At 42.8% G+C, this 14,011-nt stretch overlaps 1 protein-coding gene across 2 annotated transcripts in view; it reads left to right on the plus strand.

The window, feature by feature from the left end:
* Window positions 1–14,011, plus strand: part of RAPGEF5 (Rap guanine nucleotide exchange factor 5) — a 163,749-nt gene that overhangs the window by 57,370 nt on the left and 92,368 nt on the right. For both annotated transcript variants that reach the window (XM_054191163.1, XM_054191164.1), the window contains exons 8-9: window positions 6,556–6,632; window positions 12,278–12,403. In XM_054191163.1, coding sequence (XP_054047138.1) covers window positions 6,556–6,632; window positions 12,278–12,403 — 203 coding nt within the window. The remainder of the gene's footprint in view (window positions 1–6,555; window positions 6,633–12,277; window positions 12,404–14,011) is intronic.

A 14,011-nucleotide genomic window follows, 5' to 3' on the forward strand; every position in this document is an offset into this window, starting at 1 on the left:
AACTTCCTTTGGAAAAAAACAAAAAACCAAAAACAAAACAGAAAAGAAAAGAAAAGAAAAGAAAAGGAAAAGAGAAGAAAAGAGAAGAAAAGAGAAGAAAAAAGAAACACGCCTCTCAAAAAATTTGGGATATAAGAAGAATGCTAGAAGTTGTGAGCTTCCCAGCAGCTGATGATAAATCAACTGATGCAGGCTGCTGGCAATTCAGAGCACTGGAGCCTTCCCCCCGGGGAATATTCTTGCAGATTCCTGAGGTCTTTTCAACAGTGATGGTTTGACAGGGACAGAAAAGCAGGCTGTAACCATCCATCAGGGATGAGACAGTGAAAATCTGTTGGCTTGTCAAATAAACAAAGTTCTGCTGTTGAGGAGTAGGCTCTTTACCACTTCCAAGGTGGTGCGTGTCTCCTATCTGTACAGGGCACGTAGGTGCCTTTTGCTTACTGGCGAGAAAGGAGAGATGCATATATAAATTTTGCGCTCATAGTACTGAGAGGATTGAAATCTTTGGAAAGGGCAGAGTTCTTTGATGTTGTAGGGTGTTAGCAGGTTAAAGGACAACGCTGAATAATAAATGAACATGCCCATTTGAAACTGAGGAGCATCACTGAAAACATGAGGGGACATAGCCTTAGGGGTGACCGAGCTCCGTATGGCGAGCAGAGCGGCTTCTGGAGCAGCTGTGGGGACAGGGAGCTCCTCATCCAGCCGGTGCATAGGCTGTGCAGGTGAGCCTGGCAGCTGGGATCTCGCAGGCTTGGGTTGCTCCCGAGGGTTTGCCTGAGGGTTTGCAACATGCTAGGCAAGTTCAGCCTTGGGAGCAGCCTAGGGCAGTGCAGAGGTAAACTCCATGTCTGCCAAGGGCCAGGTGTACGGGCTGCCTGGCCCCAAAAGGCAGGCAATCCTTGTCCCGCGGTTGGACTTCACAGCAAGCTCAAGAGCTGAAGACTCCTTGTGCGGACCAAGGGGTCTGGCAGCAACATTGGCTTGCGGGGGGTGCCCTGTCCCCTGCCCTGCCTGGGGGCTCTGTTCTCAACCAGGTCATCAAACCAGAGCCAGGTTAGAAGTAATCCTTTGCCAATCCACACTCGCCAAATGCTTTAGGGTAGTACAAGAGAGGGAACAGCAAGTATAGGAGGAGTGGGACAGCCAGCAGTGATGTGATGGGGAGCTAAGCTGGCTTTCTGTCCTGGAATGGCCATGTGGGTGCCACTCACAGCGAGTCGCTTACGGATGGACAGATATGTCCCTGCCTGCTGTTCAGCAGCTAAATGGTTAACCGTGATGGCATTCCTCTCTTAAGCATTTAAATAATTAGCTTTCGAAGTTAACACCCTATTAAGCCAAAGGGAGGAAGTTCACACCTCTCCTGGTGTTATTGTTCTAGTCTGGCTGGCTGCAGCAGCAGGGTGACGCTAGTGCCTGGGTTTGTGTTGTGAAGGTTATCTTTGCAGCCAGAAGGGGTAGAAAGAAGAAACTTCATTTATAGAAAAGGAAGAAAGCACAATACAGCAAAGCCTCTGGGAAGATTGCCATGCCATGGGTTCCAGGAGTTGGTTTATATGTGAATTATTTTTTTTTAACTGTCCTTTTTACTTTCAGTTGGGTGAAAGAGTCTGCTATGTTGAATAAGACAAAGTATTAACGTGAAATAATGTGCATTGTATTATGTGACTTTTTAAAATCTTACTCATGAAACATAATTAATTTACCTTCAAGTTTGGGGACGTACAGAACAGCGTATTGTGGAGACGCTGCTCTGGGGGTAACCCTGGCACCCTTGGCAGGATTCTTCCATAGGCAGGAGAAGGTCCGTAGTGCTGCAGGCGGCTGTTGTGACCCTCACTGCATGCCAGTCTGTCTTGCTAAGGTGAGCCCTTTAGCATGCCCATAATGCTCCATGCTGCTGGGGAAGACAAATCCCTTCCGATGTCTTAAATCTACGTTAAACGTTGTAGCGTGGCAACAAAAGCAGGGGAACACTCTCGGTGGGTAATGGTGACACAAAGGATGAGCTCAGTTCCAGTGTGAGCGATGGTTGCATTCCCTTCCCCTTCACACCCCCGTGTGATGGCTGATTCTGCTGAGGTAGCCAGTACAAAATTATTTACTTTTGTTTCTTATTTCTTTTCTGCTGATTTAATAAGCTGAAACAGGATTACCAAAGGACAAGGCTCTCCCCCACAAGAATTCGCTGTTCCAACATTAGTTTACAGAAGAATCTGCTAGCAAAATCTCAGCTCTGGTCCGTGGGGGCACAAGGAACTCAGATCAGATGATGGCCCTGCAATCCTTAAGTGACCATAAAAAATCAACATCCTGAATTCCCTAGGCTAATTTGCAAATAGACACATTTGAACTGCACGTTAGCAAGCTAATGCTCATTTAACATCTTTTTCTTTCATTCATGGCGACTTCTGTTCCAAAGAAGGAGAAATGCAGCAGGTAGGAAAGGGAATTGGTCACTCTATGTTTGCTTGCATTTTTTCCCCTGTCTCTGGTCTGAAGCCTGAACCCAAATATGACATTAAATAGATACATATAGCTTAGGGTAAACCACCTTTGCCTTTCCCTGGTTGTTGCTGCTTTGTAAGACATGCTGGGGTATTCGTATCAGGGAGCAAAGCCGTTTTACGCTGGCGGAGAAGGACGGGTTTGGCCCAGCTCCAAAGTTCACAACTTTTTTGTATGTACATGTTACAGTTTTAGGGAACCGTCCCAGAATCAACACTCGCCTGGGAAATACTTTCCCATCCCACCCTAGCCTTCCGCTCAGTTTTCCTATGGTTGAGTTTGCAATGTCAAGCCTTTTTATGAGAAAGTAAGTGGCCAACTGACAGTAAGTGGGAAATTATCCTTGAATTCTTATATTTTATGGCAGAACTTGTATTGCATGCAGAAGAACCCACAAGGGCAGTGCCTTGGCCAATTCAAGTGTTGTCTGTGAGTTGTTACGGGGTTAGGAGGCATACCGTGTATAGAAATACTGCAATTCGTTTCTTAAGCGTGTGTGATGATCCTCAGTAACATAAATTTCTGAATACACTGGAATATTTTAAGAAATTGGTGTGTTTTTTCTGTATTTTATGGACAAAATATGTAGTAACCTTTTCATACAGAAACCAAGAAAATATAATTAAGCATTGTTATTTGTCAGTGTGGCCACTGCAGCCTTCAAGGGACTATGTTCTTGTGATGGAAAAAAAGGTATGAGATGGTGTGATTCCTTGAGTGTTGCTTCCTGCGTGTCATTAAAGGGTTCAATTGTGGCTAGTTCTTACGGGTTTGGGTAAGAGGCAGAAAGGACACAAAAATCAAGTCTGTGATGGAAATTTCATGAAAAAGAGGCCGACTGCTCCCTCTCTCCCAAGAGGGCTCCGACAACGTCAGTGTGAGGTCTGGGATTTTTTTTTTTTTCCTTTAAGAAAATATTTACTGGTTCTTTTCTACATTCCTTACACAGTCTAAACAACATTGAAGCCAAGGAGAACTGGGTTTGGATTATGAACTTTTTCAGCTTTTTTAGAGTTGAGCTGTGAAACTGCTGATAAAACCAGCTTTTTTTCTTTTATTTTTTTAAGCTATTCACTTAGGGTACATCTAAACCAAGGTCATTTTCTCATCACCTTTAAAATCACTCATGCTAAAATTGTTCGACACCCAAGGATACCTGTATCCGTTGGGGTTGTGGATGCGTACCCTCTTTCTCTTTCTCTTTCCCTTTCCCTTTGTGCCAGGTAAAAGATATTACTGCCCTCAGCCGTGGGTGTTTGCTGCTTCTCACAAGCTCCCCGGCCACTAATCTACCAGCCCAGCCAGGTTAGCAACAGCGTGCTGCTCCTTGAAGGTCCGCCTGTTTGCTTTGGTTGAAGATGCTCTGGGGTGTTCTGCCCTGGCACTGGGCAGGGAAGGGGACACTTGTAACAGAGGCCGGTGACAAGAGGATGGCTGGCAGCCACTAACCTCTTCCCCTGGCACAGCTGTTTGCGGAACGCCCATCTGCTCAGGCTTGGTGGGAAAGCTGGCTGGATCAATGTAAATCACTTAAACCTGGACCTGTGGTCTTGTTACTAGCACGGTGCCACTCCTTTAAATACCATGATTAATAGCCAGCGTCTGTGGGGATGTTTTGCCCATCAGCGGCTACAGCAAATTGATTTTAGGAGAAATCAGAAAATTGAAAGGAGAGTTGGGGAAACGTTGTGTTTCTGCTAATGCAGCCACAGACTTAAGTGATTTGCAGTTGCTCAAACAACCATTTTTTAGCATTCGTTAATGCCTTCTGGCTTTGCAGTGTTCCCATCTCATGCCGGTTGTTCTGCCTGGCGTTTGGCAAATGGATGTCCTGAATGCTTTGTGACTCCCTCAGCGGCAGTGGGTAGAACCGGTACGCGCGGCAGTGTGCAAGAGGAGGAGGCAGCTCTTGGGGAGGAAGGCTGGGAGGCGGGTTACAAGGGAAGGGGCTGCACAGGGCCCCCAGCCTGGATGGATGGAGTAGGTTGCCTTGGGAAGCCCTGACCTGCCCTAGGGAAGCAGGGGCCACACGGAGCTGTAGGGCAATCACTCTGGTGAGTGCTCCAGTGGGTTGTTACTTTTCCAACCTGGGACAGAGATAAGCCACAATGTCCCAAGCACGTTTTGATTTTGCCTAGCTTTAAGTGCTGCTGGGATATAACCCCCCATTGTAGATGCTTTCTGTTACAGCTCTAGATTGACCTTGTGTTTTCAGCATTCACCTTGAATTTCAGAGGTTGGCTGGTAAAGTGATGCCAGCAAAGCCACTAGTGAAGATTTATACCAGACCCCCGGTTTCTTTTGATAATGGATTAAAACAGATCCCTGAATGGAATGAACTGTATTGACAAAATGACTTTTTTTCCCCTTTTATAATTACATTTTTATTACTTTTTTTTCTCCCCGGATAGCATAACTACGGGGGAAGAAAGAAGAATTATAACCTACATGGCATAGCAATATGAGCAGAAATCCTGCAGTAAAAAGAAAATAAGTCCATATGCTTTATTTTAGAGGTCAAGAGCTGTCTAAAGTTACTTTGCTTTTGAGTGGCTGGATGCTGCCTAAAGGCGAGGCTGCTTTTTCTATCAGACCCAGAGAAAGCACCCATGTAGACACACCAAGCTAGACCTCATGGCTCACGTTAAGTGTCTTAGCTCATCTGTGGTAACCGGGTTGGACATCTAAACGTTCAGGCTGAGGGTTGAGGAGAACTTAGGTGAGGGTGGCTGGTGAAGGTAGTACTGCTACCTGCCAACCCTTCTCCTGCTCCCTCAACAGCCGATTTGTTAATCAATCAAATCCTGGGCTGCCTCAGCTCACAGACATAGTTTTAAGGAAAAACAGGGCTGGAGAACCTTGTCTGAAAACACTGTGCTGTGGGCTGTGGCTGGCCGGATGCAGCCTGATGACCAGCTGAGGTACCCAGGGCTGAAGGAGGGAGGAGGTGGACAGGAGGAAGCACGCAAGTGGATCCCTCCCACCCATCCATCAAAGCCATGAGCCTGGCGTTGTTCAGGAAATGGATTTGCCACCTCTACCGCATCAAGGATGCTTTTGTTGTCACAACTGCTATGGCTACACTGGCAAATCATTCAATGTGTACACAAGATTGATGATATTTGACTATGGTGCTTGTAAGTAAATGGGTATGGTGTAAGGTAGAGTCACTTTGCATGTGTTTCGTTGGGTCTGACCCTCCTAACCTGCCATGCATCACATTTCAGAACGTCAGAGGGCTTAATGTCCCACCAAAATACAGCAGGTGGGTGTGTTGACTGGAAGGGTATCTTGGACTAGAGATAGTAGAACTACCTATAGATGTAGCTGTTTGCAATACAGAAGTCTGATGTGTCCCTTCAAAAGTGGTCCTTGTATTTTTAGCTAGGTAAACTGATAACTCTGGTTTCAACCCTTGTGGAGATTACAAGTTTGATCCAAAACTTTTTTCTTTAAAGTCTGGCAAGTCTTGCTGGTGTTGAGCAATGTTAATTGAACTAAGTTACTGGTTTCTCTTGTTGTGCTAGCAGCAAATAACCTTTAACAGAACATCTTCTGCTACCGTTTATTTCTGAAGATGACTTTTCATGGGTAGTGGTGGTGTTTGTTAAGACTGAGAGTGCTTGGCTTATATAGAATTTTCCAAGTCTGAGATGAGGGATAAATCTGCTTATTTTGTTTAGTCTGAATTGAACTTCTGCAATATAATGAAAGTAAAGGGAGGTCTGATTGTTTTATTCTTTATGAGTCACCAGGTCTTGTTATAACGTATGGAATAGTAGAGTTTCCTTAAATGTCACCATTTTATCAGGACTAACAATAGCAGAAATAAAACTATTTAGTACTGCTTTTAACTGCCTGGGGAAAATAAGGTATACCTTATAGGATTTGTCCAAAACCACTCAAGGCGGTTAATCCAAGTTTAGCTTTCTAGTTTCTTGAATGGTCATCCTATTTGATCTAACCCGGACCGTGCTGCTTTGCTGCTTCTTGTGATTTAAACCTGCTTGCTTCCAATACATTCCCTCTTTCTTATTTTAGCAATTCACCAAAATGAAGAAAACAGCAGTCAAGAAATAAGAGGACCAGAAGAGCTCAAGGATGCCTCTGATGCTCAGGTAAATGTGTAAGATTAATGGTGTCTTGGGAACTTTTTCAGATCTACAAGTTGAAAGATCTGCTTTCAATAGCTCTGGGAAATGGATTTTCCTCCATGTTCTGTGCAGGGAACCCATAGGAAGGAGAAAGTCTGCTGGATCTTGTCTTATGTGACTATTTAGAATAAGATTGATGATTACTCTGGGAATTAATCCCATGATGTTGCAATCGGACAGCATTCTTCAGCTATCTCTCTGCTTTTTTTAGATTACGCACATAGCATATACTAGATGTGGAAACAAAATGAGATGTGTTTCAGGAGGCAAGGGCATGTGACATTTTGATTGAATTTTAATCACTGTAAGTAGACATGCAATGAAATGAGGATACTTATTAGTCACTCGAGTGTAAGCAACAACCTTTTTCTTTCCTTCCCTAACTGCCCTCATTTACAACCAAAGCATACTTCTAGATTTTGCTCAGAAGAAACTTAACTGCCTTTTAGAGTATTTTATTGTAGAATTGCTTACCCTTTTTAATTCTGTGAATCTTCTTTGATTAATCTTCAGTTCATTCAGTCATTCAGTTCGTGCATTCAAGCTGTGCAAGTGTAACTATATTGCTCATTATATAGGTACTGATTATTGCTTTTAATTTAAAATTGCTTTCTCCCAGTCTTGACTGTTCTTTTTCTTATATTCCTCTTGCAAATCTTATGTTCCCCACCAGTTGCCACATTTTCTCCTTCCTCCATACGCAACTTGCGGTTCCTGTCTCTGATTTATCTCCTAACACCTTGCCCGCTAAAAAGCTGTGTGCAAGAAAGAGAGGATTTGCACTCATGTCTGTGCGCAAGCCGAGGTGAAGGGGTACAAGCCATGTACCCAAGTTAGCAGTACCTGTATCTTTCTAAAGGTAGGGGCTGTCTCAACCACAGTGAGCCTGGTAGCAGCTCTGCTGGCAAACCTGGGCCATGGCAGACACCTGGAGAGTGCAGGCAGAAGAGCTGGAGACCGTGCGGGTACGCCTGCTGTGTCGGTGTGTCACTGGGCTCTTCCAGCTTGAGTCATGCTCAAGCAAGATGTTCAGAAGTGGCCTGCTCTTTTCTTCATTGTACACGGTTTCAAATCTATTTTAAAAAAAACAAAAGTGTAGTAGGAGCCCTAATGTGTGAAAATTTTGTTACCTGAGTTTTGAGTCCTAACTCACGTCAGTGTGGGGTTGAGGATCAGTCTTCTAGAGCTCAGCTGTGCATTGCACAGCTATAGAAGAAACCCAGTGGGAAATACTGACCTCACTGCACAAAAAATCTGGCTTTCTCTTTTCATTTTTGGGTTTCACGTATGCTCAGTTCTACTTGATTATTGTAGTTTTTGAAAATGTTTGTCCACATTGGTGTCAGAGATGTAAAGAATATGACGTGTACTTAAAGCTCCTAAAATTACAACTAATAAGATTACTTGGGCAGATTATAAAAATCCATAAGAATTTATTATTGGGATACTGATTTGCTCAGCTTTTATTTGGCTGGAAATCAGCTTCTATTATATATATAGTTTTAAGAAAGTGAAACACACTTAAAAGGAAGCAATTATTAAGTGAGCAGTTAACAAAAGTGTTCGAGTGCCCAACTGGGAGGAGAGAGGGGTGTTACCAAAGCAGCTGTTGCTACGATTTGTTTGTCAGTGCCATAAAAAACGCCATCCTGCAAACACCGAATACAGTTTGGTTTAAGGGTGTGGATGATGTTTTTCACTTTAGTGAGACTGTGCATGTGACTGAGGCAAAGCAAATCATCTTTTGAGGCAGTGGCATATGGTTTTTAAGTATGCAGGTTGATCAAAGGTGAAGCCTGTAATAATCACGTTGTCGTCACCAGACGCAGAAGGAGACAGAGGTGCAGCAGAAAAAACCCAAACCACCACGGACCTTTTCTGTTAGCAGAGTTGAAGGGTGTGGTGCCTGCTCTAAACACCGCTCTGCGGGACGGAGGCTTGACTTCCATTGGAGTTGGTTGACAAAACTGGTAGAACTGGGGAAAAAATTCAGTGCAATGATTTTAAAAAGCGAGCATGCTGTAAACAACGTAAATAAAGTAAACAAATTCCCATCCTGTCTGCCTAGGGATGTCTTAATTCACCTCTGTGTCGCTGCTAGCATATTCATTAATGGACTTTGCAGAGGGAATATTTTCCAATGGATGTTCTGAAACAGAAAATGTGTTGTCAGCATCTTTACTTTTCCAACCTCAATAGTGACTAATTTACTTTCCTTCCCATTAAACTTTTTTATTTCATTTCAAATATTGCATAAACACCTTTAATTATAGTAATTTTGGGCCGTGAGTGGTAGTAAAGCCTTACTATAAAGCTCCTACATTCTTTTATCATTCATTAAATTAAAGCCAGTTAAAATAATGCAACTTTGTGTTTTTCACCTTCACATAAGTTAGTACTTGTATCTCTGTTGGTGTACGAGAATTAGAGGACTGAGCACAAACATCTGGGCATGCAGGATTTTGGAGGGTGTGTGCCTGCACAAATTACAAATCAAAATTACACTTTGCAAGAAGGGCGACTTGCCTTTACCCTTTTGTCTAACAGCTTCAAAGGTATTGCTTGAAAATTAAATTTATATTGACAAGTGAAAATGACCAGTAATAGGAGGCTCTATCAACATCTTCCCAGCCAGCTTTTAGAAGCTGTCATCAATTAATTAATTAGTTGACCTGGATGCTTTCTTGTAAGTATTTAACAGAAGGATTTATAGTAGAAAGTCTGCATAATTGAGGAAATCAGAATTAAAAGTGATTCATATTTTTCTTCTTAATTATGAAAAAGCATGTTTAGCCTTTTGTATTTCAAGTGCATTCTTTACTTAGGGAGCCAGGCATGTACAATTAACTTAATAATACCTTAGCCTTCCCAGAAATCTTTTAGTTGACCTTCTATCCTCTGGAAACCCAATAAAATAAATATATTTTTCACGTTCTCTGCAATTCTTGAAATTAAAGAATAGCAGAGGAGAAGGGGGAGAAAGGGACATGTTAAAATGTAAGATTTAGTCTTGGTGGTTATTTGAAACAGGAGAATATGATTCTTTAATGAAATTGCCAATTTGAATACAGACCATATTCATGGCAGGGCTAATGGGCTTGTATCTCGAGATACTTCTTCCCTGGGGTGCTCATCCATGCAGAAAGCAATAATATGTTCTGTCTGAACACAGGCAGAAGGAAAGGGGTGAAAGAGAGTGAGGCCCATGTGTTTAAAAAGTTGTCTTTCTCCAGGATGTTTCTTCCACTTGAAAACACTGAAGCCAACTGTCACCTCAAAACTGAAGTCCTCCTTCCTCATCTTAACATAAATGGTTTTAACCATTGGGCTTTACTTCATACACTGAAGATCAATGAGTATTTGCTCAGCAGAGGGAACACTGCACTTCTGTCGTTGTCCACCTGATGTTTGAAATACAGGGACTCATAGCCATCTATGCCACTCGTAGGTCACGGTCTGACTTGTCTGGGTGCAACACGAAGGTGTGAAAAGTGCCTCCACAGTACTAAGATCCCAGATCCAGTGAGACTGTAAATCTTCATAGCCCCAAAGCCCTAACAGGCTAATAACACTTTGAGTTATCCTTAGCCTACAAGCCAGGGGGGATTACAGTGCACAGATGTTATACTCTCTGCTAGAAGCATCCCGAAGCCATGAAGTAGGCAGGTTTGGCTCTAGTTGATGTCCCCAAGCCATCAAAGTGTTGCGAAGTGCAGACAGCAGACCTCACCCAAGTTTGTGATCATTGCCTAGGTTCCCTGTGTAAATTACTGGAGAAAAAGGAGAATTTTAGGAAACAACTCATCTGACCATTTTTAAATGTGTACTGTCAAGTAAAAAAATTTTCTCTTCTTAAGCGCTTCTTTATTGATTAAGTGAGTCTGGACAACTAATTCAGTATATTCTTCCACATTTGATAAAATCAGTCTCACTCCTGATCTGCAGGTGATAACGGTGTGTCAGAACTGGTTCATAAATCCATGTTCTGGATTTAGAAGATAAGGAGCTAATCTCATAGCAATGTAAGGACCTTCAGGTTAGGGCACTGCGGTTCCTTATTGTCTCGGCAGATTTTTGACCTGCATACATTGCTTATGTGGGAAAGCTGGGCTCCTCAGGAGGCTGGGGACTAAGCATTGGACATGCAAAGCACAGGCTGTATCTGATATTCTTTCCTTCTCCAGAGCACAAGTGCCTGATCCAGGCTTGTGAGGAGATGCCTTCATCCAGACTGGAGAAATGTAGGCATATAAAAATTTCTTTCAAATAATTTGGTATGGATGACTCTTTGGACTTGGTCATGGAATCTATTTTTTTCCATCAGTATTAAAGCTCTTATTCGGAAAGTGGATTTGTTTTTCTCCTCAGCTGAAGAAACCTTAATCCACATTTCCCTCTTCCTTGGAGAAACCCGGGGACTGTAGGATGGTTTGGGTGGGCACTCGCAGGCCTTCAGCTGTCATGGGCAGGAGTTTCTCAATTCAAAGGGTTGGAGCTTGCGTGGCACTGCAGGTTAGTGGTCAGGGCATCCCTGGCTTTTGGTCCCGACTTGTAAGATGTTTTATGAGTTTTTCAGTAAAGCTCAGGATAAATAGCAGAACGAAAAGGGTGAAGGAAGTGGAGAAAAAGGTTTATTTGCAGATTGCCTTTAAAGTCATATAGCAATAGCATAGCCATGCCACATGCCTGGCCCTCCATGGGATATGCTGTTCTCATCAGGAAACATCTGGGATAATAAAAGCTGCGTGGTATCATCAAGCCAGGTCTGAGTTATGCAGAGGCTATATGCATGACCAAATCATGGACAGGGATACTAGCCACTGACTTCGCAGGGAGCAATGTAGCCCTCATCAGCTGACTTTGTGATGGATCTGGTATGCCTGTGTACAAGCATGAATCCGTCTTTTTATATATATATATATATATGTATGTATATATATGGCATTTTTATAAAACAACCAGTGCTGAATGTTTTGACGAAACACTATCGGCATAGCTTGAATAACTGGCAGAATGTTAGCCAAAAAAAAATAAAAAATAGTTCTAACCCAGTTTTTTAAAGCAAATCTCATTTTCTTCCCTAAACAAAATCAGGAGATATTGATTTGTTATTTCCAGAACAAATAAACGCGGCGCAACTGTCTTTTAACTCTTGAGGCTTGCATACGTGAAAAATGCGGAGGGAGTTGTAGCCTGTTATTTTTAGGAGTGCCTTGTGTTGCGCTTCATTCTTTTTCCAGGGCTGCTCCTGGCTAACTTTCCCATGAGTTTTTAACCTCTTGCTCTTGTTCTCTTATGTAACAGGAAACAGGCTGACAGGAACAAATAAAACACAGCCTATCTGATAGTCGCACTCAGAGGAGCGGTTCATTTAGTTAGCCCTGCCTTCGTTCCTCCAAAGTAGATACATTTGGAGATTCAGATGTGCCTCAGCTCCTCTCCAGTTGTTTCCCAGGGAAGCGGCGCCTCGTTTGCGTTCAGCCAGCGGCGCCCAAGTACCGCGGATATGAGAAAACAGATGCATTTCTTTTAAGGTTGAAATCTGTGGCGGTGTCATGTCCTGGGATTGCGGATTTAAGTATCTGTTCGCTCTTTCTCCCACCCTTAAGGCAGGGGTTTTGTGCAAGCTCCAGGGAAGAGATGACATCGGCCGGATTGAGCTGGTCCAGAAGCTGGCGAGAGAAAACTGCCAGTTTTTGCAGGTGGATCGAAAACCACTGGAGAAGGCAGAACAAGTAAGTCATTTCTTGTTTGGGTGTTTTGTTTCTTTCTGGTAGGGGAGGGAGATTTAGGTCACAAAACTGAAATAGCAAAGCTGATGGTCAGAATCCAGGGCACACATTAGTCATGGAGCTGTAGCTGCTCTCCTCTGGCATTTACATTTCTCTGAAGCGCGTTCAGTTCAATAATTGTCAACACACTTAAAGTATTATGTTGTCATTAATTGTCAGTTACGGTTATTAATACCTTATACATATAGGGAATAGCAGAAGATTTGAGGGTGCTTTCTACCAAATTGTTGTTGGTGAATACGAAATATTTGGGTTTTAGGGTGTATTTAAATAATGTGTAAGGTATATGAGTGCTTAAAGTACTTACTTTAAACTGTCTTAAAGAAAATTACTTTGCTGCTGGTATATTTGGATGCAAGCATTGGCTGGAGCTTTTCAGTGTGAATTAGGAAGAATGGTCTGGGTAGGGAATTCAGCAGTTTCTTTAAAAAAAATGTGTTTTCAACCAAAAGTTACAGTGAAGAAAGCAGCATTCTGTTTGTTGCTTCTGAAAGCACTTACTGAGATGTTAATAACTGGATTGAAAATGCAGTAAAACTTGACTGCTCTGCTTATAGCAGCACAATGTATCCTAATTTTGTTCTCCAGATAGAAATCTCCAGATTTCTATTCTGATTGCATATTCATCTAAAGGTTCCCAGATAATAACTGCAAGAAACAACAAAAATCCCACCTAGTCCTCATGTGTCTTGCTATAATGTATATGTAATTTATTCCATTTTCTGCTCACTGGACTGTAGAAAAAAGGCATGTGCTTTAGAAAAGAAATACTTTGCAGCTCATCTGCAAGCTCATTCCTACTGAAGTAGGGCTGCATAAAGGAAAAGAGAATGATGAAATCTCCTTTCAGAGCTTCATACTGCTCTGTTGGGCAGAGTATAAGGTGTAGTCTGGTGTAGTTAAATATGTAATTGTATCAGTAGGTGTGCAAGAGGGAGAAGGGTAATTAGCCAGGCTCACATCCCTGAGATTGAATTGTTCCTCAGCAGATCCGCTAGCCGTGGACATCTGGCAGAATTTCCATATATCTTTAAATGGTATCAGCAAAGTGCAATTAAAAGTTTAGGTGCTTAAGTAAAGAAGATTTTAAGCTAGGGAAGGCTAGCTAGCTAGAATTGTGTTTCAGGATTTGGAAGCAAGATTACAGATGCTGTGGGCATAGGGGGAGAGGGGAATGTTGGGACTGATACTCCAAAAAATTCAGTGGATATTTCTGCTGCTTACTCTGGTCGTTGCACAGGGTGATGTGGTGTCAGCTGCAGCTCCGTAGCTGCACAGATTACAGTACAGTTCCAAAAATGGCAAGGAAAGAAGCGCTCAGCTCTTCTTCTCCTTTGAAAAGTATGGTACTTAGCAATTGCTGCTATTTAGGAGATGAGTGACTTCAGTTTAGCGGCAGCTAGAGCAAGCTGCGTTATAAAGCAGCAGTTACTGCTCTCGGGCAAGGATGTGCCTTCAAACCTAGGAGGTGACAGGAAAAGAGAAATGTCGCCTGAGGGACTGCAGGAGCCCCGGTCATTTCTCATGTGTCCTTTATTTCTGGGTGGGGAC

The sequence above is a fragment of the Rissa tridactyla genome, chromosome 2, assembly GCF_028500815.1.
Source record: "Rissa tridactyla isolate bRisTri1 chromosome 2, bRisTri1.patW.cur.20221130, whole genome shotgun sequence".
NCBI classification, from domain to species: Eukaryota; Metazoa; Chordata; class Aves; order Charadriiformes; family Laridae; genus Rissa; species Rissa tridactyla.